Here is a 26,626-nt window from a genome sequence, read left to right on the forward strand (position 1 = left end):
TTTTTTTTTTTTTTTGGTACTAGGGATTGGACCTAGGGACCCTATACCACTGAGCTACATCCCTAAAACTTTTTATTTTTTATTTTAAGACAGGATCTTGCTAAGTTGCTTAGGGCCTAAGTTGCTGAGTCTGTTCTCAAACTTGATATCCTCCTGACTCAGCTTCCTCAAGTTGCTAGGGCTACTGGGATTCGTCACTTTACCTAGCAGTTGCCTAAAAACCTTAATGCTGTGTCGGGAATCACACTTAGCTTCCATTTGAGTGTATGGCATGTGGTAGTTTGATCTGTCAGGCCACACATGACTGGTTGCATGTGTGGCCTGACAGATCAAACTACCACATCCACATGCCATGTTGCATCCAGTGGCTTAAACAAATTAGAAATGTATTCTCTCATATAAAAGAAGACAGGGATTGTGGCTCAGTGGTAGAGTGCTTGCGTGGCATGTGTGAGGCCCTGGGTTCAATCCTCAGCACCACATATAAATAAACAAAGTAAAAAAATCCGTATTAAAAAAAAAAAGAAGAAGAAGACAGGTGTTGGGCATGGTGGCACACACTTGTGATTCCAGCAGCTCAGGAGGCTGAGGTAGGAGGATCTTTTGATCAAACCCAGCCTCTGCAAAAAGCAAGGTGCTAAGCAACTCAGTGAGCCCCTCCCTCTCTCTAAATAAAACACAAATTAGGGCTGGGGATGTAGCTCAGTGGTTGAGTGCCCCTGAGTTTAATCCCTGGTTAACCTCCCCCCACCCCCCACCCCCCAAAAAAAAGACAGGTATCACAGGGTTGCTGCGACTTCTCTCATGTCAGCAAGGATCCAACATTTTCTTTTTTCTGCCCAACTATCCTTAGCACATGGCTTCAAACCTCTAGGACAAATGATAGCTGGTAGAGTTACAGATAGGAAAACAAGGAAAGGGGGAAAGGATGTTTTTCTCATCTGAGTCATTCCCCTTAAAGAAATGTCCTGGAAGTTCAACAGTTCATACCTATCTTCAGGGTAGATTGGACACATTGAAAACCTGAATAAATAGCATGGAGGGGCTGGGGTTGTGGCTCAGTGCTAGAGCACTTGCTTAGCATGTGTGAGGCACTGGGTTCAATTCTCAGCACCACATATAAATAAATGAATAAAATAAAAATCCACCAACATCTAAAAAAATAAAAATAAAAGTAGCATGGAGTAAACAACAAGCAGTAAATATCATGTGCTTGTTTCCAAGGTGGTTAGTCCAGATGTATTTTTTAATAGGCTAATTATAAAGATTTTTTTTACATATTTTTATTAGTGCATTATAATTATACATAATGATAGTATTTGTTGTTACATATTTATACATGCACATGATATAACAATATAATTTGACCAATATCATTCCCCAGTATGATTATACAGATTTTACATAGTTGATATAATAAATTATATCTATCATACGTACTCTTTTTTTGTAGGGCATAGTACAGAGGATTGACACCAGAGTTACTTTACCACTAAACCCAGTCCTTTTTATTATTTTTGAGACAGAGTCTCCCTAAATGGCTGAGGCTGGCCTCAAACTTGTGATCTTCCTGCCTCAGCCTCTCAAGCTGCTGGGACTACTGGTGTGTGCCACCACACCCAGTTCATATATACTTTTTAATTTTTTTAGTTGTAGATGGGCCAAGTACCTTTATTTAGTTAGTTTTATGTGGCGCAGAGGATGGAACCCAATGCCTCACATGTGCTGGGCAAGTGCTCTATCACTAAGCTACAACTCCAGCCCTGCAGAGTTGGTACTTTTATTTTTTTAAAAGCAGGATTCTCATGGGCACAGTGGCACACACCTGTAATCCCAGCAGCTCAGGAGGCTGAGGCAAGAGGATCTCAAGTTCAAAGCCAGCTTCAGCAAAAGTGAGGTGCTAAGCAACTTGATGAGACTCTGTCTCTAAATAAAATACAAAATAGGGCTGGGGATGTGGCTCAGTGGTCAAGTGTCCCTGAGTTCAATCCTGGTACCTCCTCAAAAATAAATAAATAAATAAATAAAAACAGCAGGAGGAGTCTCATTATGTTGCCCAGGCTGACCTTGAACTTCTGGCCTCAAGCAATTCTTCTGCCACAGCCTTTTAAGTAGCTGGGACTACAAGTGTCAACCACTGTATCAGCTGTTTGGTTTTTTTTTGGAGGGGGCAGGTACCAGGGATTGACTCAGAGGGACTCAACCCCAGAGCCACATCTCCTGCCCTATTTTGTATTTTATTTTATTTTATTATTATTCTGGGGGTACTAGGGATTGAACTCAGGGGCAGTCAACCACTGAGTCACAACCTCAGTCCTATTTTGTATTTTATTAAGACACAGAGTCTCACTGAGTTGCTTAATGCCTTGCTTTTGCTGAGGCTGCTTTGAACTCATTATCTTCCTGTCTCAAGCCTCCTGAGCCACTGGGATTACAGGTGTGAACCACCACACCCAGCCCCAGCTGCTGGGTTTTTTTTTTTAAATATTTTTTTAGTTGTTGATGGACATAATACCTTTATTTTATTTATTTATTTTTATGTGGTACTGAGGATCAAACCAAGTGCCTCACATGTGCTAGGCAAATGTTCTACCACTGAGCCACAATTCCAGCCCCACCCAATTGCTGTTTTTAAATTAATATTATAAGAAGCATATTCTCATGTTATTTAAAACTTCAATTTAATGATTGGACATTGTAAAGCAAAAGACTTAAACTTTTTTGTACTTGGACTTACAACTATTTTTTTAGGAATAGTTCCTAGAAATGAAATTACTGGGCAAAGGTGAGGGATATTTTATTTTTATTTATTTCAGAACTGAGAATTGAATTCAGAGACACTCTACCACTAAACTATGTCTTTTTTTTTTTTTTTTAACACAAGGTCTCCCATAGGTCACAGTGTCATATACCTATAATCTCAGTTAGTTGGGAGGCTGAGGCAGCAGGATTGAAAGTTTGAGGCCACGGGTTGGGAGGCTGGGGCTAGAGGATCATGAGTTCAAAGTCGGCCACAGCAATTTACCAAGGCTGTAAGCAACTCAGCAAGACCCTATCTGTAAGCAAAATATGAAAAAGCGCTGGGGATAAACAGGTCAGTGGTTAAGCACCCTTGGGTTTAATCCTTAGTACCAAAAGAAAGAAAAAAAGAAACAAGTTATTTTAATTTTTGCTGAGAGATGTGGAAATAAACAGATAGTACTTCCATCTAGAAAATGATAGCATGACTGTATATTGAGGACTTGACACGTAAACTCCTAATTCTCTTACGCACAGAAGAGTTAGGAATCAGATTATTGTCTCTTTTAAGCATATAATATGACATAAAGTAGCAATTTTAAAAAGTATCATATTGCCTCTCTCAGTTTTAGGAAAATAATATTTAATATTAATCAAATGAATTACTTTCTATAACAGTGAAGAATGTGGAGACAGGCCGGAGTGTTCCAGGAGTGAAGATGTTTTTTGGGCATGAGATTGTGAATGGTGAGAGTTTTGTGTTCCCTAAATTCTGGTATTGGGATTTATAATAGTAAACTTACTGCTCTCTCTCATTCCAATATTTGAAATAAAATGAGGTATTGTCTTTTAATATTGCATTTTTAAATTCTCAAAGTTGATGTTTGAGAAATATCCTTTCTTATATTGTTTCAGAGGATGTCTATGAATAGAATAGTCTCACAGAATTAGAATCAATTTGGTTTCTCAGTCTGAGGTCCACTTATAACTATAGAGTCAGCCAGCAAGCCAAGTCAGGAACCTGAATAGGAAGGGTTTGCCTTGGTCAGTAGTCTAGTCAAACACCAACATTCAACATCTATTCACAATCCCTTTTCTGAGAACTGGAAGTCACATATGTGAGAATTCAGAATTGTTCTGAGATTTTAGAAAATGCAACATAGACTAGATAACACCCTGTAATAAAACATTTTTTTTTCTAGAGAAAGGGGTCAATAATCACACTCAGTGAAATGAAGTGGACTATAAATAAGTTTGTCAAGTCAGGTTTTGCCACCAAGAGTTAAAACAAAAATTTTGTTCTCATAGCTTTTTAGATTTTTTATTTTATTTAAATGTAATACTAGGGATTGAACCCAAGAATCCTCTGTCACTGAGCTGCATCCCCAGCCCTTTTTATTTTTTGAGGCAGGGTCTCACTAAGCTGCTGAGGCTGGCTTGGAACTTATAATCCTCCTGCCTCAGCCTCTCACATCTTTGGAATTACAGGCATGCATTACTGCACCCAGCAACCTTTTGTATTTTGGAATTGCAGGATGTAATTTGTTCTCATTTCTTTTGGCCAAAGACATTTAGTAAGAGTAGGTCCAATTGTTGCTTCAAGAGTAGCTATAGAAGCTCATTTAGTCTGCCCTTCAGATAAGTCAAATCCGATAAGAGAAAAACAGTTTGTGAGCAAGATGTACAATACACTTTCAAGAACTCAAATGATGCCCTCCAAGGAGAAGTAAAGATCAATGCAGGGTGAAAGGGCAGAGGAACAGGAACTCTGGGATGTAGGGCTATGCATTTCTCACTGTTGGAGCAGATCTGAGGAAAGTTTGAGGACTTCTGCAAACAAAACTTTCCAGCTGTGTGAAAGATTGCTTTACTTTGTGAGAAAACTAGAATTCAGGAGGAGATAAAAATCTCACCAAATTAATGATTGCCAATTCAGAGCTACTTCAAGCTAGATAGGTCTGGATAGCTACCTCACTGTCCTTTCTTACTGAGTATGCTGCCATAAATGCTTTGTACCTTGAACTTCTTTTTATAGTGGTGATGAAGATGGCGATAGTAAAGGTGAAATTCTTTTTGCTTTTTTTTTTTTTTTTTGGTATCAGGAATTGAAGCCAAGGGCACTCAACCACACAGGGTCTTGCTAAGTTGCTTAGGGCCTCCTTAAATTGCTGAGACTGGCTTTGAGCTCAAGATCTTCCTGTCGATGCCTCCCATGCCTTTGGGATTATAGGCATGTGCCACTGAATGAAAGTGAAAATTTTACTTTTTTTTTTTTTAATTGTCAAAGGATCCTTATATTATTTATTTATTTATATGTGGTGCTGAGAATTGAACCCATTGCCTTACACATGCCAGGTAAGCACTGTACCACTGAGCCACAACCCCAGCCCTGAAATTCTTACTTTTGTTTTAATAGCCTTTTCAGGGCTGAGTGTGTACCTCAATAACTGTGCTGGCCTACCATGCACAGGCCCGGGTTTGATCCCCAGCACCACCAAGGGGGATAAATAGCCTTTGTAGCAGAGCAGAACTTGACTAGAACAGAACTGAATGGTGGTTGAGTTTGTAAAGAAGTGAAGGAATCACTAGAACACCTCCCTAATCCAAAGAAGGCTGACACTAACCAGTTCTATAATCTGTACACATATAATTTATTTTCTCCTAAATTCTCTCTGAGGTCTTGACCTTTATTCATAATTTTTAAGCTCAGAGGATGGTTTTCTCCTTTTTTGTCCCATGGCCTAATCAACCATGAAGGAATTTCCCCAGAAAACACCTTGAGTAAGAATTATCAAGAGCACAATAATGACTAATTGACATTTTTAGTAAATTCCAATTTGCTGCCTTAGATTCACTGGTACCAGGAAAAAAAAAAAAAAGACATTTGAAACACAGTGGCCCTCTGAGAAACTTTTTCCATGAAAAATAAAAAATACTGAATGTACTGTATTGAATCTAAGATGTCAATAATTATAAGATTCTTACTTTTTGAACATTTAGAAAGAAGCTGCAATGCAGCTATAATGTGCAATTATTGTAAATCACAATCAATTTCAGAGCTGTTTAAAATGTGCATCTCGGAATCAATGAAATACAATGTTTCCCTAGATTCCCTGAACAATTAGGTTAAAGCTAAATGGTTTCATAATATCCTTGGAATATTTCTCTTGTAATTCTTTTGGGATTTTCACTCTATTTTCATTGCCTTTCATGTCACTGAGCAATAATGGCATTAGCCTGAGAGTTGCCAGTGACAGATCTGTATATGATTACCCTTCAACAGTATAGTGTGAGGGAAGGCGCATTAGAATTGGGATGAGTAAAACAAAAACTCTAGAACCAATGTGAATGACAGCAAAGGCAGCCTTGGGGATGTAAAAGGATAAGGGGGCCATATTGAGAAGTTTTAATCCTGCTAAGTAACCAAGAAGCTTGGGACATAATATTGGGAATCCATAGTACTTTTTTAATTTTTTTAATTCTAATTTGTTATATATGACAGCAGAATGCATTACAATTCATATTACACATATAGAGCACAATTTTTCATATTTCTGGTTGTGAATATAAAATATATTCACACCATTTGTGTCTTCATACATGTACTTAGGGTAATGATGTCCATCTCATTCCACCATCTCTTTTGCACCCCTTACCCCTCCATAGTACTTTTTTAAAAATTTATTTAGTTGTAGATGAACACACAGTATCTTTATTTATTTTTATGTGGTGCTGAGGATCAAACCCAGTGCTTTACACATGTGGGGCAAGCCCTTGACCACTGAGCTACAGCCCCAGCCCCTCCATGGTACTTTTGTTTGTTTGTTGTTGTTTTACTATTTATTTTTTAGTTGTAATTGGACACAATACCTTTATTTCACTTATTTATTTTTATGTGGTGCTGAGGATCGAACCCAGGGTCTCACACACACAAGGCGAGCGCTCTACCGCTGAGCCACAACCCTAGCCCCTTCCATGGTACTTTTGATAGTCTTTTTTGCTGTATTTATTGCTGGCCAATGTAGCCCTTTGTGTTCTAACACTTTGCTTCCAATTACTATTTGTAATACATAGTCACACTGGGTCTGTGGGGCTGAGGATGATTAATTGCTTTCTGATTGGAAACTGTTGGAAGCTATTTGGTTATTTTTCAGTGGAACTGCTGGATGAAGTGGAGCAAGGTGCAGTGAGAGAAAAGGCATCTTCTGTTAGGTATGATGGGATAATTTTCTTCATTATGAGGTTTTCCAAATACACAGTAGGGAGAAAGACTTAACTCTCATCCACTAGCTGCTTGATTCCTAAAATGGCCTAAGGGGAGAGAAATGAGAAGGAAAATGTGGATGTCTCTTCCATCTCTAGATAGCATCCTTATGCCCATGTAAACAGTGTGTGAAAGGATCCTCTCTTTAATGGAGAACAACAGTCCCTTAATGTGAGGAAAAATCTGAATATGACAGTAATTAAAAACAAGTTCATCTAAGTGTTGTTCTTTTGTAAGGGTAGTCTAAATACAGAAAGAGCCAGGATAGATAAAATGAAGGATGAAGACCTAAATGTGTGCGAGCCTGCTTCACCTGCCTCTGAGGCGCCAACTACCTCTTTGCTAAATGACCTGAAGTATAGTCCATCAGGTGAGTGCTCAGAATTTTCTAGGCTCTCTTTATTATAGTTCAGAACTCTTTAGAATTGGCATAACCCTGAATCCAAATTCTATATGAAATGCTGAGCAACTGCTTCTAGGCTCAGAATTAAAATAAATATCACTTGATATGTGAATGCATACTACAGCCGCGCATTGGAGATACTGCCCTCCTTGAGCTCTGGAGGAGGCAGATACCAAATAAGAATAATGAGTAAAATATATTGTATGCTAGTCCCATATATCAAAAGGAAAAAAAGAAGAAGAAGATGATGATGATGAGAAGTATTTGGCTAGGCTGATAGAACATCCCTGTCAATCCCTAGTACATCCAAAACAAAAACCATAAAAAACAAGGCATAGTGCTGGCATTGTGGCTCAGTGACAGAGTGCTTATCTCGCAAGTATGAGGTACTGGGTTCCATCCTCAGCACCACATAAAAATAAGTAAATAAAATAAAGGTATTGTGTCCTTCTACAACTAAAAAAAAAAATATTTTTTAAAAAAGGCATAAAAGCCCTGAAATAGGACATGCCAGGGACTCAGACAGCAAGGAGATGAGTGGAACTGGAGCAGAGAAAGAAACAGTAGATGAGACTAGATGAATGGTCAAGGAGGAGTTTTTAGATCCTTGAAGGAATATCAGCCTTAACTGTCTGAAGTGAGAAGAGAAGTCACTGGAGAACTTTTTTTTTTAATTAAAAAAAATTTAGCCATTCTAATACATATGTAATAATATCTCTTTGTGGTTTTAATTTGCATTTTCCTGATGGCTAAGAATGCTAAGAGTCTTTTCTTGTGCTTATTTGCCATCTGAATATGGAACTTTTTTTTCATAATTTTTGCCCATTTTCTTATTGGCTAGTTTTCTTTCTCAGGGTTGTGAGTTCTATATTCTGGATATAAGTTTTGTTCTCAGAGAAATGCTTGGCAAATGATTACTCCAAATATCTGTGGTTTGACTTTTCCTTTTCTTAAAATATCTTTTGTAGAATGGATATTCTTAATTTTTTAAACTCTTTTTTAAAAAAATATTTATTTTTTAGGTGTAGATGGACACAACACAATGCCTTTATTTTTATATGGTGCTGAGGATCAAACCCAGGTCCCGCCCATGCTAGGCAGGCACTCTACCACTGAGCCACAATCCCAGCCCGATATTTTTAATTTTGATGAATTCCCATTTATTCCTCTCTCTCTTTTAAAATGTTTTTATGGACACAATACCTTTTTAAAAAAATTTAGTTATTGATGGATATTTATTTATTTATTTAGATATGGTGTTAAGAACCTGATTTCATCTCACTCCACTTAGAATGGCAATTGTCAAGAATACAAGTAACAATAAATGTTGGTGACGATGTGAGGAAAAAGGTACACTCGTGCATTGCTGGTGGGACAGCAAATTGATGCAATCACTCTAGAAAGCAGTATGGAGATTCCTCAGAAAACCTGTGCCTCAAACATGCTAGACAAGCACTCTACCACTGAGCCACAACCCCTTTATTTTATTTATTTTTATGTGGTACTAAGGATAGAATCCAGTGCCTTACATGTGCTAGGCAAGCGCTCTACCTCTGAGCTACTGGGTTCGATTCTCAGCACCACATATAAATAAATGAATAAAATAAAGGTCCATCAACAACTAGAAAATACGTATTTAAAAAAAAAATATATATATGTATATATATATATATATATATATATATACACAGAATCTGTTTCTCCATTTCTTAAGCTAAAAAATCTCTAGACTTTTAATTGGGATATATTGAATCTATACACAAGTTTGGGAAATATTGACATATGAACAATATTGAGTATTCCAATATTTGAACCTGGTATATTTCTCCATTTGTTTAGATCTTCTTTTATTTCCCAGCAGTGTTTTATAATTCTTAGAGTTTAAAGTCTCTCATATCTTATATCCTATTTACCCATAATTATTTTGTATTTTTAAAATTTTTTTGTGGTTGTAGATGGACAGCACGCCTTTATTTTATTTATTTTTGTATGAGGTGTTATGGATCAAACCCAATGCCTCACAAATGCCAGGCAAGTGCTCTGCCACTGAGCCCCAGCCCCAACCCTATTTCATATTTTTATACTATTATAAATATTATTTTTTTAAAAATTATAGTTATAGATGGACAGCATGACTTTATTTTATTTATTTATTTTTTTGTAGTGCTGAGGATTGAACCCAGTGCCTCACACATGCTAGGCAAGTGCTCTGCCACTGAGCTATAGCCCCAGCCCTATAGAATATATTTTAACTCCAATTTTTCACCGGAAAGTTTTTTTGTTTTTGTTTTTTTCTTTGTTCTTTTTAGTTATACATGGGAGTAGAATGTATTTTGACATATTATACATACAAGTTCATACATGGAGTGTAATTTCCCATTCTTCTAGTTGTACATGATGTGGAGTTACAGTGGTTGTATATTCGTATATGAACATAGAAAGTTATGTCTGATTCATTCTACTGTCTTTCCTATTCTCATCCCTCCTCCCCTCCTTTCACTTCCTCTCTTTTAATCTACCCACCACCTATTGTGAGTCAACATCCACATATCAGAGAGAACATTCGACCTTTGTTTTTTTGGGATTGGTTTATTTCACTTAACATGATAGTCTCTAGTTTATCGGCAAATGCCATAATTTCATTCTTCTTTAAGGCTGAGTAATACTCTATTGGGTATTGGGTATATGTACCACATTTCCTTTATCCATTCATCTGTTGAAGAGCACCTAGATTGGTTCCATAGCTTAGCTATTGTGAATTGAGCTGCTATAAACATTGATGTAGCTGTGTCACTATAGTATGCTGACTTAAATTCCTTTGGTTATATGCCAAGGAGTAGGATAATGGGGTCAAATGGTAGTTCCATTCCAGGTTTTTTGAGGACTCTCCATACTGCTTTCTAGAGTGATCGCACCAATTTGCAGTCTCACCAGCAATGTACGAGTGTATCTTTTTCCTCACATCCTCGCCAACACTTATTATTACTTGTATTCTTGATAATTGCCATTCTGAGTGGAGTGAGATGAAATCACAGTGTAGTTTCAATTTGCATTTCTCCAATTGCTAGAGATGTTGAATATTTTTTCATATATTTGTTGACAGATCCTATTTCTTCTGTGAAGTGGCTGTTCAGTTCCTTTGCCCATTTATTGATTGGGTTATTTGGTTTTTTTGGTGTTAAGGTTTTTTTTGGGGGGGGGCGGGGGCGGAGGTTCGATTGAAGTCAGGGGCACTTGACCACTGAGCCACATCACAGACCCTGTCTCTAAATAAAATACAAAAGGGCTGGGGATGTGGCTCAAGCAGTAGTGCGCTTGCCTGGCATGCGTGCGGCCCGGGTTTGATCCTCAGCACCACATACAAACAAAGATGTTGTGTCTGCCGAAAACTAAAAAATAAATATTAAAGATTCTCTCTCTCTCTCTTAAAAAAATAAATAAATCTTCTCTGTTTTATGTGACTTTAAAAAATAAAATAAAATACAAAAAATCCCCAGCCCTATTTTATATTTTATTTAGAGACAGGGTCTGGGTTGCTTATTGCCTCACTGTTACTGAGGCTGGCTTTGAACTTGTGATCTTCCTGGCTCAGCCTCCCAAGACTGGGATTACAGGCATGCACCGATGCACCCGGCACCTGGTGTTAAGTTTTTTGAGTTCTTTATATATCCTGGAGATTTATGCTCTTTCCAAGGTGCAGATGGCAAAGATTTTCTCCCATTTTGTAAGCTCTCTCTTCACATTCTTGATTGTTTCTTTTGCTGTGAAGAAGCTTTTAAGTTTGATACCGTCCCATTTTTTGATTCTTTTTTTTTTTTTTGAGAGAGAGAGAGAGAGAGAGAATTTTTAATATTTATTTTTTAGTTTTCGGCAGACACAACATCTTTGTTTGTATGTGGTGCTGAGGATCGAACCTGGGCCGCATGCATGCCAGGCGAGCACGCTACCGCTTGAGCCACATCCCCAGCCCCCTGAATTCTATTTTAAAAAGCTCACTTTATGCATAAAGTTCCCAAACAGGACTGACAGAAGCATCTAGTCAATTTACACAGTAATGAGAAATAATAAATATTTCTTTTTTTTTTTTTTTTTTAAAAGCTCATTCTGGATGTTATATGGGTACTGAAAGTGGAGCAAAGGTAAAAACATGGATACCAGTCAGGAAGCTAAGAAATAATTAAAACAGTTGGATATGGTGGCCTTAGACCCTGATGGTGGCAGTAGAGTAAGAAGTGTTGGAATTCTGAATATATGCTAAAGGTAGAGCCCATGGGGCATACTGACAAATATTGGTATGAGATAAAGAGAGGAATCAAGGACAATTTCAGGGGTTTTATAAGAGCAGCTAGAAGTGTGGAGTTGCTATTATAATGAGGTAGGAAAGACTATGAGTGGAAAAGATTTTGAGAAGCTGATTAAGAATTCAGTTTTGGTCAATTTAAATTTGAATAAAAGCTTAAGATGAGAAGCAAGGTATGAGAAAGGATTAAGAAGTAAGCCCATAGATGATATTTATTTAAAATCTAAAACTAGATGAGGTCACCAAGAGAGTGTAGGTACAAAGGGAAAATGTATGTGTCCAGTGGCACTCCGCCTTAGAGGTTGGGAGCTAAAGAGGGACTGGGGATATAGCTCAATAACAGAACCCTTGTCTAGCATGTACGAGGCCCTATATTCAAACCAACACCACAAAAAAGAAAGACAAGGAAAAGAAGAAGACCTCCTCTATGTTAAATTATACAACTAGATTATTGTTATTACTACTGAGGATTGAACACAGGGCCTAAAGGCAATTACTCTACTGGGCCATACCTCCTATAATCTAATTATTTTCAATTATATCATTTTTAAAAAATAATTATTAGTACCTAGAGAACTCTAAAAAATTGGGCATAGGCCCATCTCCAGGGCTCATTTCTTTTAAACCATTACTTTGTTTTATAAACACGCTTTAAAAAAGTACATGATTGAATGGTGCTGGGGATGTGGCTCAAGTGGTAGCGAGCTCGCCTAGCATGCATGAGGCACTGGGTTCGATTCTCAGCACCACATAAAAATAAAGATATTTGTCCACCTAAAACTAAAAATAAATATTAAAAAAAAAGTACATGATTTGCCAGGTGCATTGGAACACTCCTATAATCCCAACTACTTGGAAGGCTGGCAGGAGGATCACAAGTTCAAAAAGCCAGCCTCAGAAATTTAGTGAGATCCTGTCTCAAAATAAATATGGACTGGGGACGTGGCTTAGTGGTTAATTGCCCCTGGGTTTAATCCCTGACTCAATCAATCAATCAATAAATAAAAGTGCATGACTTGAGGTGTTCAAAACAAATCTTTCCAGGTGTGGGAGCACAAGACTGTAATCTCAGCCACTCAGGAGCTTGAGGCAGGCAGATTTCATGTTTGAGTCCAGCCTTAGCAATTTAACAAGACCCTCAGCAATTTAGAGAGAGCCCTGTCTCAAAATTAAGAATAAAAAGGACTGGAGATATAGCTCAGTGGTACAGTGCCCTGGGTTCAATCCCCAGTACAAAAAAAAAAAAAAAGCATATCTATGAGTAGGGAAATATTACAGATTACCACAGGAAATGAATAGATAGTTCATTTGTAAGATTATTGCTGGCATAGTGGCACATACCCATAATCCCAGCTACTCAGGAGGCTGAGGTAAAAGGATTACAAGTTCAAAGCCAGTCTTAGCAATTTAGAATGTGTTTCAGTTAAAAAATAAAAAGAGCTGGGAACATAATTCAGTGGTATACAATAGTATACCACACCTGGGTTCAACCCCTAGTATTGTAGAGGGGATAAGGTTATAGTTAGTAGGACTTTTATCTACTCTTAATGGACAAACAGGATGCTGATTTGTATTTTCTGCGGGAGGGACTGACACAGATGATAATGAAACAACAGTAGACATTTGAGATACAATAGAGTAAGAGTTTATGAGTGTGGCCAAAGCTGGTGGGAAGGCTTTTCTATTGCCAAGGAAGATAAATATATTTAATGCTATGCTTCTCTTATAGAGGAAGAAGAGGTGACATACATAGTCATTGATCAGTTCCAGCAGAAGTTTGGTGCTGCAGTAAGTATTATCCTCAATCATTTCTAATATTGGGAATGGTATTATATTTGTGTTTCATAGATTTTTTTAAAAAACTTTATTTATTTATTTTTATATGGTGCTGAGGATCGAACCCAGGGACTTGCACGTGCAAGACAAGTGCTCTACCACTGAGCCATAACCCCAGCCTGCCCGCCTATAGATTTTTTTTTTAATTATAAGATCTTTGATGCCTGACATGTTTCTCTATTAACTCAACAAAATATTTGGGGTGTTTGCTACATGTCGGGCATTGTTCTGAGATAATCAAGACAAAATTCTAACTCTCAAGGAATTTACATCCTTATATAAGATAGTAAAGAAGGCTGGGGTTATACCTCAGTGGCAGAGAACTTGCCTCACATGCATGAGACATTCAGGTTGATCCTCAGCACCACATTAAAAAAATAAGGAAAATAAAGGTATTGTGTTTGTTTACAACTTAAAAAATTCTTTAAAAGGACAGTAAATAGATAATTGTGTATTAGCTGGCAGTCATTGCAATGAAGAAAAAACAAGGCATAGAGAATAGAGTGGTGACAGGGAGGTCCTATTTCATATGGATGGACAAGAAAAACTTCTCTGAAGAGATGACATTGGAATAGGGACCTGAAGGAAGTAAGGAAGCTAGTCGTGTGGGTATCTGGGTGAAGAATTTAAGCAAAGTAGAATTAGCATGTACAAAAAGCTGGAGGCTGAAGCGTTCCTGACTTGTGTGGAGGAACAGCAGGGAGGTTAGTGTGATTGGACCACAATAGAGAAGAGTGGTAGGAGATAGAAGTGGGTGGGAGGCAGATCAGGTCAGGCTTTTCAGGATTTTGATTTTGACCTGAGTAACATGGAAAGCCATTGACAGTTTCAGAGAACAGTCAGAAGTTATCTGACTTTGATTTTAAAAGGAACACCCTGGATGCTGTACCTAGGCAGTTTCTCAATAATCATTTATTAATTTGAGAAGTGGCAAAAACTAATTAGCCTACAGACTAGTGCACAGATGGGCTTTAGGAGAATAACTGAACTTTCTGTTGGATGCAGGCTTGTACATGTGTGTGTGGGGGGTGCATTTTTAAAGGGAAGAGTTTCAACAGATTCTTTTTTATTTTTCTTAAAACCTTTATTGAGATATAATTCAAATGTCATATGATTCACCTTTGGAAAATGTATAGCTCACTGGCCTTTAGGGTATTCACAGAGTTGTCTCTCTGCCATCATAATGAATTTTGGAATATTTTCAATACTCTAGAAAGAAACCCCATGCTCCCCACCTTTTAGCCATTACTCCCAACCCTGTCTCAGCCCCCAGCAACCACTAATTTACTTTCTGTCTCTGTGAATTTAACTCTTCAGGACATTTAATATAAAATCAGTCATGAAATAGGTGATCTTTGAATATTTAACATAACGTTTGGAAATTTCATCCATGCTGTAGGGTATATTAGCATTTTACTTCTTTTTATCTTCTTATTGCTTAATAATACTATATTTATAGATATACTACATTTTATTCATTCACCATATATTTGTGTGTGTGTGTGGTGCTGGGGATTGAACCCAGGGCCTTGTGCATATGAGGCAAGCACTGTACCAACTGAGCTATATCCCCAGCCCTCATTCACCATTTGATGGACATTTGAGTTGTTTATACTTTAGGGGTGTTATTAATAATGCTTCTATGAACATTCATATACAAGTTTTTATATGAACATATCCAAATAAAACTTATTTTTCTTGGATAGATACCTTGTAGGGAATTTACTGGATTATTTAGTAACTTTTTAACTTTTTGAGGACTGGCCAGACTTTTCCAAAGCTGCTGCCTGTGATATTTTACATCCTGACTAGTAGTATATGAGGATTTTTACTTTTTTCATATCCTTGTCAATACTTGTTATTATCTGTCATTTTTTTATTATAGTCATCTGGCTTGTGTGAAGGGGTATTTCATTATGATTTTGATTTACATTTCCTTGATGTCTAAAAATGATGAACATCTTTCTGTGAGCTTATTGACCACTTGTGTCACTTCTTTGGTGAACTATCTATTTAGATACTTTGCCTTTTATTTTGTATTTATTTTTTTTGTACTGGGGATTGAACCCAGGGGTGCTTTACCACTGGGTGATAGCTGCAAGTCTTTTAATACTTTTTATTTATTTATTTATTTTAGTTGTAGTTGGACACAATGCCTTTATTTTATTTATTTATTTTTATATGGTGTTAAGGATTGAGGCCAGAGCCTCACACGTGCTAGGTGAGTGCTCTACTGCTGAGCCATAACCCCAGCCCCAAGACTTTTTATTTTTTATTTTGAAACAGAGCTGAGTTTCTTAGAGCTTCACTGAGTTAATGAGGCTGGCCTCAAACTTGTAATTCTCATACCTCAGCAATACTAAGTTGCTGGGATTTCAGGCATGTGACACCTCACACTCACCCCACTTATTTCTGTAATTCTGAACAGTAGTTATTGTGTTCCTTTCAGATGTAGTAAATTGCCTGTGTTAGGGCACCACAGTTTGCCTAAAGAATCTTGGCTTAAATACTAGAATTTTTCCAGCACCATCTGTGAAAATAAAAGGTATCACTTATAATTAATTCTCATTAGCATTTGGGGTATGAGTGATTTATCTTCCAGTTGTGGAATACATTTACCAAAACTAAAAAGAGGATCAGAAGTGTTCAGTGATGATTTATGTATGCTTGTGAATCTGAATCAGTGTTTTAGATTGGTCAAATTTGTAAGTTGAGGCAAGATACAATGGTGTACACCTATAATTCTAGCCATCTGGGAGGCTGAGGCAGGAGGATCACAAGTTTGAGACCAGCATGGGCAACTCAGCGAAAACGTGTTTCAGAATAAAAAGGGCTGGGCATGTGGCTCAGTGGTAAAATTCTCCTGTGTTCAATCCCCAGTACCAAAAACAAACAAAAAAAATTAGAGAAAATGATGTACTTTGTTTATCACAGATGCCATTCATGGTGTTATCATGACAATATTTGTTCCCTGGAATTTCTTTTTTTCTCCTCCTTTCTTTTCCTCTTTTTCTTCCCCTTTCTTTCCCCTTCTTTTTCTCCCTCCTCCTTTCTTCTTCTACTGGGGATTGAATCCATTGACACTCTACCACTGAGCTATGTTCCTAGCCCTGTTTTTATTTTTATTTATTTTTTTTAGTTTTAATTTTAAGATAGGGTATTCCTAAATTGCTAAGACTGACTTTGAACTTCTGATCCTCCTGCCTCAACCTCCTGAGTGCTGAGTTTACAAGTGTGCACCACCACACCTGTCCCTTTTCTTCCTTATCTTACCAGATGCTCCATATCAAGAAGCAGAGTGTCCTGAGTGTGGCTGCAGAAGGAGCTAACGTGTGCCGCCATGGGAAACTGTGTTGGCTTCAGGTAAAAGATTTTTTAAAACGTTTTATTTTTAAATAATTGTACATTCAATATATTATTAATTGTCTTCTCTCTGTTATCCCTGCTATTATTATTCTGTAACTTGTTGGGAATGTACCTCATATTTTTAGTGCTCAATTTATTCTTTTCAAAAGAAGGAACTTCTAATAGATTCACTTTAATAGCTATCATTGCTATCTCACAGATTCTGCAGGAGATCTTCTTTCCCAACTTTGACCATCTTTCTGAAGTTAGGTTTGATACATGTCTCTGCCACACTAGGTGAGTTTCCTAGAGATGAGGGTACCATTATATCAAAAGAAGTTTGAAGTGAGCCTTAAATAACTAGAGGATGAGTAAGCTACCTTTGAGTCAAGCCAGAAGCATCAGTATGCAAGGTGGTCAAGAGAGCAAGCTGTATCCTCAACCAGCGGTTTGAGTCACTATGAGAATATTTTTTCTAAGAATATAGCCAACTGAGTTAGAAATCTGCCCTCTTAAATTCCTCCTTCTGCAATATTCAACTTCTCCAAGGAAAAGGAATAGAGGTGGCTGAGCCTAATTTTGCTTGGTATTAGATTGCCTCTCTCTTGTTCCCTGCACTTAATTGGTAAACCTTAGCTCTTAGAAAACCAAGTTAGCACAAAAGCAAATTACTTAAACAAAAAAACTTTTCTCTAACAAAACAGAATGAAGGACTTTCTGGTAATACATGCTTGGATAACTCTAGGTTATTTCTGAATTTGTCCCCTTTAATTTCCTAAGTACCAAAGGGAATGACTATCCAATTAGTTATAGATGTCCTCTTTGTGACTGGAAGCAAATTAATAGGCACATTTTCCCCAATCAAGCCCTTGGGCTTATGTGTTTAATTTTTTTTAAACAATCTCTGGCATTTTTAAAAAAATTATTCTTTTTGTATATATATGACATTAGAGTGTATTTTGACATATTATACATACATGCAGTATAACTTATTCTATTTTTTTAAAAGTTTATTTATTTTTTAGAGAGAGAGAGAGAGAGAGAGAGAATTTTTTTAAATATTTATTTTTCAGTTTTCAGCGGACACAACATCTTTGTTTGTATGTGGTGCTGAGGATCGAACCCGGGCCGCACGCATGCCAGGCGAGCACGCTACTGCTTGAGCCACATCCCCAGCCCCACTTATACAAATTAGAATCTCATTCTTGTGTATTCATATATGAACATAGGAAAGTTATGTCTGAATCATTTTACTGTCTTTCCTATTCCCATCCTCCCTCCCTTCCCTTCTTTCTCCTTTGTCTACTCCACTGAACTTCTATTATTCACCCCATCCCCCAAAAAAGTTAAAACAATTTTTTTTGCATGTTTTGCTTTTCACAGTCTGTTCTGAGATGTATCTACCTTCTAGCAATATCAGAAATCACCTAGATCTATGATAGCCACCTTCTAACAATATCAGAAATCACCCAGATCTATGATAGCCACTGGGCATAATCTGTATTATTTTGTGCATGTTGTGCCCATTTCAGTATTATTGCCATGATGGTGTTTAGCAATTTGAGGCCACATGGCTTAGTACTCTGTTTCAGATTTCTTCAGAACTGGGAAAGTGTTGGTGAGGATGACCAATTTCACTTTGCCCTGCCTAATTATCTTCAGAATACCCTTGAACTCTAGCACATACTTTCCACTTACGTTAATAGCCTCCAGTGATGTTTTTGTCATCTTCCAGCATTAAGGTGTGGGTTAGCTCCAACCAAGAGAAGCCACCAAGATGGCTGGGGAATGAGAAAGATGGTTCCCACCCATGTCCCACACGGGCAGTTGAAAATGGGGTTCCTCTTGGTGGAATGCGCTGGCTGTCAAATAAAAGCTAAGGAAAATAGTGTGGCAAAAAAAAAAAAAAAATTCACAGGACACAGAAAATTTTAAAAGCAGGGGCAGGATGGGCTAGCCAATCTTAGGGATCAAGCTTCTATACTGAAAAGAGCAAAATGGAGCCTACTCTTGCTTTATTTATATGAGGGATCATCAAAGATTTTCCATGGAATGTTCTTTGCCAAATAGGGTAGGAGGTTCCAACAGGTCCAGTTCCCAACAGGTTACACCCAACTTTGGAGCTACAGGAGGGGTCTTCCTATTTCATTGGAAACAGAGGTCATCTGCTTCGGGCAATCTAATGCACCCCTGGGAGCCAAAGATAGTTCTCAAGGAAAAAACTAAATCTTTGTGGCTCCATTACTTGAGAAGACCCTCAAGTAATTAATGGGTGGCTTCCTGCAATGATTAATTTTTAAAAATTCTTTTTGTAGTTGTAGATGGATAGAATGCCTTTGTTTTATTTGTTTATTTTTATGTGTTGCTGAGGATCAAACCCAGTGCCTCATGAGTGCTAGGCAAGTTATAGTCCCAGCCCAAAGATGATTATTTTTTTAAATTTTTTAAATTAAAAAAAAAATTTGTAAGATGATTATTTTTTTAAATCCAAGTATCACATCAACTGTGCATTAAAAGCCAAAAAAAAAAAAAAATCAAATAATGGTAAAAGTTTAACGAGGAAAGAAAAATTCTTACACTAATACTCCTTCAGAGGCAGTTTTTTTTAAGACTTTCATTATACAGTTGTTAAAGCAAAGTAAATTTATGTAGCACATTGAAAGACAATTATATTTTCAAAAGCACAGTGAAAGATAATTCATTTGTAAAGGTTACTACTTTTAACATATTGAAATACTCAGAAAGATAGGTCAAAGCTGGGAAAGATTATTATTATTTTTAATAATGTGTGTATTGCTGTATCTTGATTCATAAGTTTTACACATTTTCTGTGAACATTTACTATAGTAAAAATGCTCCTTTTAGCACCTTCATAGCACCTCCTAACTTAGTTACATCACAATTTTTAGTTAAGACAGAATTCAAGATTTATGTTAGTAATACTGTGTCTTGAACTGTTACTTCCTGGTGATCCAGATTGTTTTTCTTTTCTTGAACAAACTTTTTATTTTTCACAGAATTAATAATTACTCAGTCCCACAAGACAGCCCCTCACTTCAGATACCAGTCAGAAGCACAGGACACAACCTGTATCTGATTATAAATTGGGGGTTCCCACAACTAGCTTTTCAGGTTTAATTAATTTGCTGTAGTAACTCACAGAACCCAGGAAAACATTTTTACTCACATTTACTCATATAAGATAAAGGTTATAAAGGATGCAGATAATCAGCCAGATGGAAGAGACCCATAGGGTAAAATGTTGAAAGAAGGGGTATGCCACCCTCCAGAAACTTCCTTATGCTTAGCTATCTAGAAACCCTCCAAACTCAGACCTTTTGTGTGTTTATTTATTGTTTACTTTTTAAATTTTTTTGGTACCTGGGGATTAAACTCGGGAATACTTGAGCACTGAGCCACATCCCCAGCCCTATTTTCTTCTCATTAGCATATAAAAGACACTCATCACTATGGAGACTCCAAGGGTTTCTGAAGCTGTAAGTCTGGAAATTAGAGGGGGATTAAATACATATTTCACATATCACAATTAGAATGGCATAGGTGAAACTGGTAAACATTAAAGTTAAGACTGTAGCTGGGTGTGGTGGCACATACCTGCAATCCCAGCTGCTTAGAAGGTGAGAAAGGACAATGGCGGGGGCTGGAGATGTGGCTCGAGCGGTAGCGCGCTCGCCTGACATGCATGTGGCCCGGTTCCATCCTCAGCACCACATACAAACAAAGATGTTGTGTCCGCCAAAAACTTAAAAAAAAAAATTCTCTTAAAAAAAAAAAAAAATTCTCTCCCTTGTNTCCCCTGGGAGGGGATATCATTCACACTGCAGCTGAGATAAATAATGGCTGAGCTTTCTCAGGGTGAAGGATGCTGCTAGAATGGTCAACGCAGGGACCTGGGTTTCTCAAACCTTCTCAAGCAATCACCATGGCAGCAGGAAGCTCACACTTTGATCTACAACATCTCTCTCCAAGCCTCCAAGGGTCTCTACACCTAATGGTGTTCCTTAAAACCCGCTGACCAGATTAGAAGTCTGGTCAAAAGTGACCATTCCTTGTTACTCACAAGTATTATGGATTTGAGGGTTTTTTTTTTTTTTTTTTTTCTTTTTTCATGTGTGCTGTATTGGGGATTGAACCTAGGGGTGCTCTACCACTGAGCTATATTTCTAGCTCTAGTCCTTTTATCTTATTTTATTTTGCTACCAGGAATCCCAGGAGTGCTTTCCCACTAAGCCACATCCCCAACCCTTTTTATATTTATTTTATTTTGAGACAATGTCTCTATAAGTTACTTAGGGCCTTGCTAAGTTGCTGAGGCTGGCTTTGAACTTGTGCTCCTCCTATCTCACCCTCCTGAGTCACTAGGATTACAGGTGTGTGTACCACCACACCTGGCCCATCTCTTGTATTCTTTTTTTTTTTTTAATATTATTTTTTTAGTTTTAGGTGGACACAATATCTTTATTTTATTTTTGTGAGGTGCTGAAGATCAAACCCAATGCCTCATGCATGCTAAGTGAGTGCTCTACCACTGAGCCATAAACCCAGCCCCCACGTCTTATATTCTTTTAAAAAAATTTTTTTTCTTAGTTGTAGTTGGACACAATACCTTTATTTTATTTTTATTCATTTTTATGTGGTACTGAGGATCAAACCCAGTGCTTTGCACATGCTAGGTGAGTGCCCTACTGCTGAGCTACAACTCCAGTCCTATGTCTTATATTCTTGGTCTTCAGATCCACTTCCCCACTTGCTCCTTATCCTAATGATGTGGTTTATTATAGGTGGCCACAAATAGCCGAGTTTACTTATTTGACATTTTCCTTCTGGGAAGTCGAGCTTTCAACAATGGACTTCAGATGATATTAGAAGACAAGAGAATTCTAAAGGTGAGTATTTAAGCTGATTTCTTTGCTAGAAGATTAGCAACCAGGTTCTAATAACTGTCTCCCTCTTCTGATTCCTTAGGTCATCCATGATTGTCGCTGGCTTTCCGATTGCCTCTCTCATCAGTATGGAATTATGCTAAATAATGTCTTTGACACACAGGTACTTAAAGGAAAACACTGGATTCAAACCAGTGCATGACATCTGGTAGAAAATAGTCCTTGTTCTGATAAATGATCAAAAGTCAGTCTCTCTCTCTCTCTCTCTCTCTCTCTCTCTCTCTCTCTCTCTCTCTCTCTTAATGCACCATTTCTGCCCACTTCTTATATAAGATGTTTATACAATATGTGAGAACATTTGGTGAACTAAAAAAAAAAAAAACTGCAGAAAAGTTAAAATTACTTGGTAATTTGTTTTCCTCATTTTGCTCCAGAATTTGTCAAATAAGAAGCAAAATCCATACTCCATGCCATTCAGAAACCTTGAGCGGTTTATGTGTCATTTAAAGTCTGACATGGGAAACTTTGTGAAATGAGCAATCACATATTGACTTTTACCATCTCTGTACCTCAGGGGTATAGATTGTTCTGTCTATGCCCCCAAACCCTATTCTGGCCCAAAATAGCTGAAGAGGTATGATTTGACTCATATCTATGAGGCCTTAGAGAAATGAGAAAACTGCTGGGCACAGTGGTGCATGCTTGTAATCCCAGTGCTTTGGGAGGCAGAGGCAGGGGAATTAGAAGTTGGAAGCCAGCCTCAGTAATTTAATGAGATCCTGTCTTTAAAATAAAAAAGGTTGAGGATGTAGCTTAGTGGTAAGGTGTCCCTGAGTTCAATCCCAGGACCTAAAAACAAAAATGAAAAGAGGCGGGGACTGGGGTTTTGGCCCAGTAGTAGAGAGCTCGCCTAGTATGCATGAGGCACAGAGTTTCATCCTCAGTACCACACAGATATAAAATAAAGATATTGTGTCAACCTAAAAAAAAAAAACTGAAAAGAAACCCAGGCATGGTGGCACATGCCTGTAATCCTAGCAACTCAGGAGGCTGAAACAGGAGGATTTCAAGTTCAAAACCAGCCTTGCCAATTTAGTGAGGTTCTAAGCAACTTAGTCTGTACCTGTCTCAAAATAACAAATAGAAAAGACTTAGGCTGGGAATGTAGCTCAGTGCCCCTGGGTTCAATCCCTGCTGCCAAAAAAAAAAAAAAAAAGAGAGAGAGAGAGAGAGAGAGAGACAAAAATGAGAAATCTCTTGGGACTGGAATTGTAGCTCAGCAGTAGAGTGCTTGCCTCACATGTGTGAGTCACTGGGTTCGATTTTCAGCACTGCATATAAATAAGTAAATAAAAGGTCCACCAACAACTAAAAAAATATGTATTAAAAGATGAGAAATCTCTAGATTATGTTAGCTCATAGAGCTGACTTAATTTTTGGCTTTTTTGTGAGAGCAGTAAAACCACCAGTTTTAAAATGTTTTTTTGAGGATTTTGTTTTGTTTTGTTTTGTTTTTAGGTACTTGGGATTGAACCCAGGGGTGCTTTATCTCTGAGCCACATCCCCAGTCCTTCATTTTGCATTCTTTATTTTCTTCTAGTTTTTAGGTTTATGCCAATGAAAGGGATACATATACTCAGGGCTGTGAAGAGGAATTAAACTAATGAATTGGCCAATTATTTTTGAGCAGCAATTCCTAAAAGTTCAATTTCATTACTATGTATGATTCAATTTTGCTCTTTATACATGTTTATAATAAATTTTATGTCATTTTTCTTATTTTCATATTCCTTTGGGGCTTCTCTCAAGAGCTTTGACTAATAGCATAGAGATGTCTTCTATGCTATGCTTACTCCAAAATGTAAGAGAATTGTTCATTGTTCCCTTGAGACCATCAGGTTTCTTTTTGAGGGGATGAGGAGATGGGGTACTAGGGATTTAACCCAGGGGAAATTTACCACTGAGCTAAGTAACCAGCCATTTTTTTGAGACAGTCTCACTAAATCGCTTAGGTCCTCACTAAATTGCTGAGCTTGCAATACTTCCTTGAACTTGCAATACTCCTCCTCAGCCTCCCGAGCCCACAACAGTGCACCTGCTCCATTAGGCTTCTTGATTAGAACTCATATGTATTTCTAGTGTAGCCTCCAGCATATCTTTCCAAAATTTTCTTTTTAGATTTCCATAGTGCAAAAACAGGAATTTAGAATTTTACCAATTTGTTTTCCATTAACGCAGTATATTTGTTTCCTATTCTTGATGTAACAAATCACCACAAATTTGGTGATCTAAAACAACACAAATATATTATCAAACAATTCTGGAGATCAGAAGTCTCAAATCACTTTTCCTAGGTTGAAGTCAGTGTTTCTGACTTCAGTGGCAGCAGGGTTTCTTATGGAGGCTCTCAAGGGGAGAGACTTTCCTTTACTTTTTAGTATCTAGTGACTACTTGTATTCCTTGCCTTATGGTCCCTTTTTCCATCTTTAAAATGCATCCTTCTTTTCTCTGTTACCACCACTGGGTCACCTTCTCCTCTGACCATAATAAAATCTCCCTGTCTCCTTTTTAAAGTATCACTTGTGGGCTGGGGTGGTCGCTCAGTGCTAGAGTGCTTGCCTAGTGTGTATGAGGCCCTGGGTTGGATCCTCAGTACCACATAAAAATAAATAAATAAAATAAAGGTATTACATCCATCTACAACTAAAAAAAATAAAAATAAATAAATATAAATAAATAATACTAAATACAGCTAAAAAATTAAAAAAAGAAAAAAGGAAACACTTGTGGGTACATTTAGAGTCCACTCAGGTGATACAGGATAATCCCCTCATCTCTAGGTCCTTAACTTGTCACAGTGGTGAAGTCCCTTTTGCCATATCAAATAATATTCAAAGGTTCCAGTGATTAGAATGCCATATTATGGGGATCATTATTCAGCCTATCATAAATAGTTATTGCAATTAATTTTTAAAAAATTAATATTTTTTTAGTTGTAGATGGACACAATACCTTTATTTTATTTATTTATTTTTATGTGGTACTGAGGATCCAACCCAGTGCTTCAAACATGCACTGAGTCACAACCTCAGCCCCTAGGTATTGAAATTCTTAATTTGATTAGCTTTTCATACCAAAACTTTTATTAATAAAGTTGCTAATAGATAATAGAAAAAAATTCTCAAGTTTATTTTCCTTTGCCCAGTCCTTTCCTTTCTTTTCCTTTTGGTTCCCACAGGCATCAAAGTATAGTAAATGACATTATACTAGGCAAATAAAAGAAAGTGGATAAGAACACTTTACCCAGGTGTGGTGGCATATTCCTATAATCCCAGCTAGTAGAGAGACTAAGATAGGAAGATGGCAAGTTTGAGGCTGGCCTGAGCAACTTAGTGAGACCCTGTCTCACAATTAAAAAAAAAAAAAATGGTGGAGGGAGGGCTGTTTATTGGATTAGACAAAGGGAAATGAGGGAAGGAAGGGGGTTTGGAAATAGGAAAGACAGTAGAATGAATCAGGCATAACTTTTCCTATGTTCTTATGTGAATACACGACTAGTATAACTCAATACTCCATGTATTTTTTATTAATTTTTTTTTTAGTTGTAGATGAACTTAATACCTTTATTTTCTATTTTTACGTGGTTCCGGGGATCAAACCCAGTGTCTCACACATGCTAGGCAAGCGCCGTACCACTGAGCCACAACCCCAGCCCTCCATGTATGTTTTTTTTTTTTTGAGTGATGTCATACTCTTTTTTAAAAATATTTATTTATTTATTTTTAGTTGTAGTTGGACACAACACCTTTATTTCACTTGTTTATTTTTGTATGTGGTTCTGAGAATTGAACCCAGGGTCTCGCACGTGCAAGGCGAGCGCTCTACAGCTGAGCCTCAACCCCAACCCCTCCATGTATATTTAATATGCCAAAATATACTCTACTGTCATGCATATCTAAAAAGAAAATAATAAAAAATTTTAAAAAACCTTTAAGGGCTTGAACTAGGTGTAGTCAGGCATGCTATAATCCCAGGGGCACAGGAGGCTGAGGCAGGAGATTCACAAGTCCAAACCCAGCCTCAGCAATTTAGCAAGGCCCTGAGAGAAAGAGAGGGAGAGAGAGACAAACAAAAACAGAAAAAAAAAGTCAGTAGTTTCTACTGTTAAAAATTATTTCAAAATAATAAACAACTTTAAATTTCCTGGTGGTGTGGGCTAACGTGGATCCTTGGGGAAAATGGTATTTAAAGTATTTCTCTTAAAATAGTTTCTTGTTGTTGTTGGTTTTGGTACTGGGGATTGAACTCAGGGATACTTAAACACTGAGCCACATCTCCAATCTTTTTTTATATTTTATTAGGACAGGGTCTTGCTAAGTTGCTGAGACTGGCTTTGAACTCCCAATCCTCCTGCCTCAACCTCCTGAGCTGTTGGGATTACAGGTGTACACCACCACACCCAGTTTAAAATAGTTTTTAAGATAGTTAAAACTAAAAACTTAAAATCGATTTTTTTTTTTTTTGGTACCAGGAATTGAACCCAGGGCTATTCAAGGAATATTCAACTACTGAGCCATATCTCCAGGTCTTTTTATTTTTATTTATTTTATTTAAGTTTTTTTAAATTGTCAATGGACCTCCCTATTTTATTTATTTATATGTGGTGCTGAGAATTGAACCCAGTGCCTCACACATGCTAGGCAAGCGTTCTACCACTGAGCCACAACCCCAGCCCTTATTTTTTACTTTGAGACAGAGTCTCACTAAATTGCTTAGGGCCTCACTAAATTGCTGAACCTTGCTTTGAACTTGGGATCCTCCTGCCTCAGCCTAC

The 26,626-nt window shown here is 37.4% G+C and overlaps 1 protein-coding gene across 1 annotated transcript in view; it reads left to right on the forward strand.

Moving 5' to 3' along the window:
- Window positions 1-26,626, forward strand: part of Exd1 (exonuclease 3'-5' domain containing 1) — a 36,155-nt gene that overhangs the window by 1,477 nt on the left and 8,052 nt on the right. Inside the window, exons 2-8 of the mRNA XM_015480806.2 lie at window positions 3,418-3,486; window positions 6,894-6,951; window positions 7,246-7,373; window positions 13,436-13,494; window positions 16,819-16,905; window positions 21,690-21,794; window positions 21,874-21,954. Of these exons, the coding sequence (XP_015336292.1) occupies window positions 3,418-3,486; window positions 6,894-6,951; window positions 7,246-7,373; window positions 13,436-13,494; window positions 16,819-16,905; window positions 21,690-21,794; window positions 21,874-21,954 (587 nt within the window). The remainder of the gene's footprint in view (window positions 1-3,417; window positions 3,487-6,893; window positions 6,952-7,245; window positions 7,374-13,435; window positions 13,495-16,818; window positions 16,906-21,689; window positions 21,795-21,873; window positions 21,955-26,626) is intronic.

The sequence above is a fragment of the Marmota marmota genome, unplaced genomic scaffold (genome assembly GCF_001458135.2).
Source record: "Marmota marmota marmota unplaced genomic scaffold, marMar, whole genome shotgun sequence".
Classification (NCBI taxonomy): Eukaryota; Metazoa; Chordata; class Mammalia; order Rodentia; family Sciuridae; genus Marmota; species Marmota marmota.